This window comes from Micromys minutus, assembly GCF_963924665.1.
Source record: "Micromys minutus genome assembly, chromosome: 8".
In the NCBI taxonomy this organism is placed as follows: Eukaryota; Metazoa; Chordata; class Mammalia; order Rodentia; family Muridae; genus Micromys; species Micromys minutus.
The window spans coordinates 49,489,378-49,497,055 of NC_137977.1; the positions used below are offsets into that span (position 1 = coordinate 49,489,378).

The 7,678-nt window shown below is 44.1% G+C and overlaps 1 protein-coding gene across 1 annotated transcript; it reads left to right on the plus strand.

Annotated features, from left to right (window-relative positions):
- Window positions 1-283: 283 nt before the first annotated feature.
- ST8SIA3 (ST8 alpha-N-acetyl-neuraminide alpha-2,8-sialyltransferase 3) lies at window positions 284-6,484 on the plus strand (the record flags this gene model as incomplete). Its single annotated transcript, XM_080920565.1, has 4 exons — window positions 284-462; window positions 1,721-1,843; window positions 4,169-4,726; window positions 6,202-6,484. 4 exons carry the CDS (start codon window positions 284-286, stop codon window positions 6,482-6,484), a joined length of 1,143 nt encoding a protein of 380 aa, XP_080776691.1.
- Between the last annotated feature and the right edge of the window lie 1,194 nt (window positions 6,485-7,678).

The following is a 7,678-nucleotide window of genomic DNA, read 5'->3' on the forward strand; positions in this document are numbered from 1 at the left end:
CCGCCGCGCAGACCCTCCATCTTCCGGCTCAGCTCCGGGCCAGGCTCGACCCTGCCCCGGGGTGGGGAAGGGGGCGGCTCCCGCTTCTCTCGGGGTTCCAGGTCGTTCTCCACCCCCGGGCCCTCTGCGATTCAATTGCCTGGGTTCCCCCCTCCCTCGCCACACACACTCACACGCGCCCGCGAGCACACACGCACGCACACAACACACTCACACGCTAGCGGGCTGCTAGCCGCTCAATGGACCGATTTCCCCGGTTTCCCTGAACCCAGCCTAGCCCGGGATGAGAAATTGCAAAATGGCCCGAGTCGCCAGTGTTCTAGGGCTGATCATGCTCAGCGTGGCCCTGCTGATTTTATCGCTTATCAGCTACGTGTCCCTGAAAAAGGAGAACATCTTCACCACTCCCAAGTACGCCAGCCCGGGGGCGCCCCGAATGTACATGTTCCACGCGGGATTCCGGTGAGTGTGGGCCTCTGTTGGAGAGCCCTCGGGTATCTCGGGTCGATGGTTTGCTTGGGGAGGGGGCGTCAGAGAGAGTGTTTGGGCTTCTCGGTAACTGCGTGGTCCTTTCATTCCTTCTGTTTCTGCACTTTATTTTTTTTTTATCCCAAAGCTCCTAAAAGCCTTTGTCCTAATCGATCTGATTGAATTTCTCCTATTCTTCCTCTGCGTCCCCTCCCCCATTTCAGAACTGGGGTGTTGGTGGTAGAGCGAGAGGCGACGTTTGGACAGCGGGGGTGGGGTTGTTGAACCCGGAGATGGGCAAGGCTTGAGGTGAACGACCTGGCCAAGCACTAGCGGCGGACTCAGCAGGCCTAGTTGGAGCGATCTAATGGCGCAGGCGCGGCACTGCTCTCGCATCCCTTCTCTCCTCCCCTTTCTCATCTAATGATGCGCAGGTTTATTCTCTTGAAGCCCCTAGGGGGTTCTTCCTGGACCCTTCCCCCTCCTTTCCTGGATTTCTGCAATTCCTCAGCCCCTGCGGGAAGCAAGCCTTCTGCTGAGGGCCGCCCACCCTCGCCGGGTCGAAGTCACCGCGGGGCGCAGCTCCGCACAGCTCATCTGGAGCCCCACCCCTACCTGTGCCCGCAAGGAGCTCTCCCCGCACCGCCTTCTGCCGGGCGGGTGGCAACCACAAGCAGCATCCTGTGGGCCAAGCTGGGCCAGGGCTGTGTAACTTGAAGAAGCTGGGCCTGGACAGAAGAGCCTGGCTGCAGGAGGCCTCTGAGAGTTTCCAGCTAAAGGCTGGAGGTGAAATCAGACTTGGGCGTGGGAAGGAAAAGGTTAAGGCTGGAGTCCCCCAACCCCCACCCCTTTCTCCTGAGTCTCGCATTTCCTCTGCCCTTTCACCAAAAATCAATTCTCCGAGCCTGGGGGTGGCGGGGTCCGGCCGGCGGCTGCTGTCCGCGGTGCTGACTCGTAGTCCCGCTGAGCCGAGGACTGCAGCCCAGGGCTGGGCTCCGACCCTTGCTCTCCGCGTGACCGCCATCTTTCTCATGGTCTCTCCTGCACCGGAGGGCTAGACAATGGGGAAGAGTTTCCCCTTTTCTTCCCTTCTTCCAGGCTTGTGCAGGAGCAGAGAATGTGCCAAAATAGAGGGGCTGTGGGGTGGGTTTGCTTTTGTGCCAGCTGCCCCCTCCGGTTGATGCTGGAGCTGTCACTCTCTGGGCTCCCCTCCCTGAGGCCAGCACCTATCTGAACTCACCCTCCTCTTCAGGTCACAGTTTGCGCTGAAGTTTCTAGACCCGTCATTTGTGCCCATTACGAATTCTCTCACCCATGAACTCCAAGAGAAACCTTCTAAATGGACATTTAACCGGACAGCGTTTTTACATCAAAGGTAGGATAGGAAGAGAGGTTTTAGTTGTTGTTGTTGTTTTTAATTTTGAAACTCAATAAAACAAACAGCACCAAAAAAAAAAAAAAAAAAAAAAAAACAAAACAAAACAAAAAAATAAATTCAAAATCGGTGCCACACACACAAAGGTACAATTCATTTCACCCCACCTGCGAGTGTAGGGGCTTTGTCTTCCTAGCCCAAATGCAAGAGGAGGTACTTCTTAGCCATTCCTCTTAAATGTTTGTAGTATCCTCTAAAAAGGAAAAATCAGGTTGGCCAATACCTTCGTAATTTGGCTTTGACTGAACACCACGATGTCTGACAATACCAAAGTTGTTTATTTAAAAAGAAAAAGAAAAGTTTTATCGCAAGCAGATGATCTCCTTTTTAAGTATACAATCTTACTGAAACACAACCTTTCCACATCACTCACTAGTAGAGATGTGTGATGTGGGCTCAAATATATGTATGTAAACATGATTTGTTTTGGTTTTGCCTGTTTGTTTTTATGAAACTTTGGCAGCTTTTAACTTATTATAAACCTAACTTCATTCTTATTGATTGTGGTGGCCTGTTTTTATACATGAAGAAGGTTTTTCTTTATTGTTTCATTTTGTTTTAGGTGGAGGGAGAAGAAGGAAATTAATTAAGTTTCAGTGATTTTTGATCCCAGAACCATAGATAGCCCCCACCCAGTGGAATTGTTATGGCACTAAATGCAATGTGAGCCATCTAGTGTATTTATTAGGGCTGTGAATACTTATTTTACAAACCAAGAAGAGATATGTGGTTTTGCCCTGGCATTTATTGTCACTGTAATATATATATATATATATATATATATATATATATATATATATATATATGTGTGTGTGTGTGTGTGTGTGTGTGTATGTGTGTGTGTGTGTGTGATATATGTAATATATATATAATCTACTGACAGAATGAAAAGAAACTCATGGTATCAGAAAAATGTGTGGGTTTTTTAATATGGTATAATCATAGGATTATGGCTATGGTTTTTAAAGTATTCATGCTTCATTATAAAATAGTTTCTGACCATTAATTCTAAACCATGGAGGAGGTGCCTTTCAGTGTTAGGTTTTGGGATTTCCACTTAAAGTTAATTTTGCAGACAGCACAGTTTTCAAGGTAAAATACCTTATACCAAGCACACCAAGTACATCTCTAACTTGGTTACAGTGTTTTCTACACTGGGTCAAGTATTTCTAGCAATCAGTCAAAAGAACACTTTCTTCTCACAACTTCAGGCCTGTCAATCCATTTCTTAGGAAACCTTTCATTAATTTTTACCGTATTGTTTTAAGTTGCTTTTTAAGAGCTCCAAGAATTATGCCAGTGCCTGGAGCTGAGGTGACTGCCCCAGTCTATGTCATCTTAGAAGTGGATAATAACTCTTTTCACCTGCTATTGTTTAAGCAGAAGGCATTGGAGTTTCACTTTACCCTCGTCTCTCGGGAACCTGCAGCAAAGTTGCAAGTTATCATCTCTTAAACTAATTTTAAGTACCTCAGACTTTAACAGGAGATAGTTTCACAGAAAGCTCAGTATGAAATCAAGCTGAAGTCAATTCTAAGTATCACTTCTCTCTTATTATCTTTTTTTTCAGATTTTAATGACCTTCTTTTTTTCTCTAAAGTCTTACCTATATCCTGCTAAATTGTGATTCCATATAATCAAACAGGGAAAATAGATCCCTGTTTATTCAGCAAGCCTCAGTGAGGTTAACATCTCACTTCTATTAAGTATTTAGTCACGTTCACTATGCTTGCCACTGTCACATTTTAATAGTAGATAGTGCTGTGCCATGTACTGATCCGTATCTGTTTAGCTTTTATTTAGACACCTGTAGTATTTGCTATTGGTTTGGGCACTACAGTCCAATAGCAAGCAAGTAGCCCCTAGTTACAAACTCTAAGTCACCAATGTTTACACATTAATGTGAGCTCTTTGAGGCCTGTGTAAATCGTCTCCCTGTGTTCTCTAACACAGTTTGGCATCTGCCTCCTCCTTAATCAAATACACTCTTAGAGTGGACCAGAATACCAAGAAATAATAGGTAAAATTGTACACTGAATTTACTAGCACCCAAAGGTTACATTCAGAACTTGACTGAGCTACGTTGCTGTGTGCCTATCCATTATATAACAGGCTTCCATGGGGAGCCCGAAAATCTGAATGCCTACTCTTACTTGAGTTGAATGTGCCTAATATTCTCGTCTGAGTTAAATGGAAGCCTAAGGTAGAGACTTGGTTCTTTGGAGGAGAATGTACTTAATAAATCTTTTTTTTTTTTTATTTTAGGCAAGAAATTCTTCAGCATGTCGATGTAATAAAAAATTTTTCTTTGACCAAGAATAGTGTTCGGATTGGACAACTGATGCATTATGACTATTCCAGCCATAAGTATGTTTTCTCTATTAGCAATAACTTCCGGTCCCTGCTCCCAGACGTGTCACCCATTATGAATAAGCGTTATAACATTTGTGCTGTAGTTGGAAACAGTGGAATCTTGACAGGGAGTCAGTGCGGACAAGAAATAGATAAATCAGATTTTGTTTTTCGATGCAACTTTGCCCCAACAGAGGCTTTCCACAAAGATGTTGGAAGGAAAACCAACCTCACAACCTTCAATCCCAGCATCTTGGAAAAATATTACAACAATCTTTTAACCATTCAGGACCGTAACAACTTCTTCCTCAGCTTAAAAAAGCTTGACGGAGCCATTCTTTGGATCCCTGCCTTTTTCTTCCACACGTCTGCAACTGTAACCAGAACGCTAGTGGATTTCTTTGTTGAGCACAGAGGTCAGCTAAAGGTCCAATTGGCTTGGCCTGGAAATATCATGCAACATGTCAACAGGTGTGTATATTTTATTACATTTAACTCAGACCCCACCAGATGGCAAATCAATATTGTAATCTCCTGGGCACGGGAGTCATCCAACTTGCTAGTTGTTGGGGTTGGTTGAGTTCTTGAGGACAAGCTCTTATCTTTTTAATGAATGATTCATGCTAGTTAAAAAGTTCAGTTTACCCCAGCTGGTAACCAAGTGCTAAATGAAAAGACTGTTCATCACTCTTCTTTTTATTTCCTGTCCCCCTCTTAGTGTGCAGTCATGGAACTCACCATCCACTAAGAATTTCCCTTGTACCAATAGGTATATCCTGGTAATACCAGGGACTAAATCATACAAAGCCTATTTTTAAAAAATTGTAATATTTAAAAAAAATGTTACAATTGACTTTAGAATATCTTTTTGTTTGATGTTCAGGAGTTGGTAGAGTTTCTGGATTAAGAGCCGGTCTGGATAAATCCTAAAGGGCATGATCTGCTTTTATCACAAAATGTTTGTGTGTTTAAGGAGCTCACTGCTGTCCCTTAAGGTGTGATAAAGAGACTGGCCTGAGGTGCAACACTTTCATCTAGTGCAGTCACTGTCAGTTCTGGCTGTTTATAAGAATCAGAGTTTTTAAGTATAATACAACTACCTAGGCTGGCCTTGAGTCTAACGTAATACGGGAGGTAAGGGTCAAGCACTTGGTGTTTTTAATAACACCTTAGATGGTTCAAATATGCGGCCAGAAATAAGACAATCATCAATGGCATTTTTAAAGGCAAAATCAATTGTACAGCGTTTTTATTCTTTAACTCGTGAGAACATCACCTAAACCCTCATGCCCTCCTATGTAAGGGCTCTAGGTATTACAGCAGACCACAGTTATTATTTTAAGTTCGGGTGGGTTCTGGGTGACCAGGGGTGCATGCTGTAATAAATATTTCCTTCCTGTTGTTTCCTAAACTCTTCCAAGTTTAAGATTTGTTTAGTGGAGCTTCCACTGAAAGAGAACTCAGAGTCTAGTAAATTGGTGTGAATCCAAAAGGAAAGGCACTTGTACTTCAGTACTTGTACTGAGAAAATGGGTGTGATGAATAATTACCAAAGGATAACACACAGACAGGTACCATTCCCAGGGAGGTAAGAGATGATAGAACTGAACCCCAAAGTCTGACAACAGAATGCGAAGAGTCGGGTGTGTTTAAAGCCATTATTGAACATGGGAGAAACCAGAGTTCAAACCCACCTCATTTACCAACGTATTCCAAATCTTTGACTTCATCATTTTGCTCCATTCTGCTCCATTTTTTTCTCATTTTTATGACGTTTTAAATCTCAAGCAGAAGGGAACAGGCCTGTGTACTGGGGCTGGGAAGTGTATCTACCCACGAAACCCAAACGGTCTAGGAAAATCTAGCTCCTAGCCCCGCTCACGGACTGATCTGACTGAAAACTTCAGTGCCAGCCACTGAGTCTGCCTGTACTTATTGTTCTGCAGGTACTGGAAAAACAAACACCTGTCACCCAAACGACTGAGCACAGGTATCCTTACGTACACTCTTGCGTCTGCAATATGTGAAGAGATCCACTTGTACGGGTTCTGGCCTTTTGGATTTGACCCTAACACCAGGGAGGATCTGCCCTACCACTACTATGACAAAAAAGGAACCAAATTTACCACCAAGTGGCAGGAGTCTCACCAGTTGCCTGCCGAGTTTCAGCTGCTCTATCGAATGCATGGGGAAGGGCTCACCAAGCTCACTTTGTCACACTGTGCCTAAGAACTCCAAGTGGAAAGTGCCAATGGTTGTTTAAAAAGTGCCCCCAAACCAAATTGAATAGTCTCCAGAACAGAACCCATAGACAATCTGGCAAAGCCTGTCTGCCACTCACAAGGAAAGACGTCTTCTCTTCCTCTTTTGCACTGCTCTTTGAAGGGCCTTAGCAGACTTAGGACAGGTGCATTGAAACTTCGTGATTTAGACTTGATTGGGAAAGGTTATATTGTGTTTGGAAGTGTGCTGCACAGAGAATAGCTTGAAATAGTTCCAAGCTTTTATTTTAATAATAAACTTGACTCCTGTGTGAATGGGGACCATGGCTGTCACCTCCTCAGCCCTACTTTGATACAGTCCTCATAACCAGAAGGCGCTGGCCAGCTTCAGCAGGATCTCTTTTGCCAGGGGGATCAGAATCTTCAAAAACAAAAACAAACTGGTTCGAAGCTAGAATATTCTCTCTCTCTCTCTTTCTCTCTCTCTCTCTCTCTCTCTCTCTCTCTCTCTCTCTCTCTCTCACACACACACACACACACACACACACACACACACACACACCTCCTGTTACCCTACTACCGTTGAATTTAATAATTTTCTAGGGACACTTCTGGATTAGCTTTGCTTGTATGTGTTTGCATCCGTACCTGATGTGTTCAAGGCTCTGGATAACTTGGATGTTTCATGACAAACTGAGCAAATCTTAATGACTTCTTCATGAAGAATTCGACAGGAAATCTTCAAGTCCTTACTTGTCCATTCTGTTATTGTACAGCACGGTGGTCTATTTGGATAGAGTGGCATATGCTACAGTGTCTCTTTTTCTGTCACAAAGGAAGCCCGCAGTGTAGGTGGCACTGTGTCTGCTGTCAGGAGTGCAGTTGTGGCAGATCCTACAAAGGCTTTCTAGCTTAGGCCTTTAACAATTTTAGTTCAAGTGCTAGGTCAGGCACTCTCTCAGAACAAAGAGGCATTGGGTTCATTTAAAAACCTGGAGACTATGAAGAAAGAGGAAGAAGAGTGTTTGCAGGTTGTATACTCTGTAGAGATGTGACCTTTGGAGAAGCACAAGAGTTGGTGTGGAAGACAAACTATAGCTTTGGCCAGACTGGTCCCTGTGTGACACGTTAGCATTAGTCATGTCAGATCCTCTCTGTGACATCCCCACCAGCAAGCATCTAGACATGCTTGCTTTCTTTC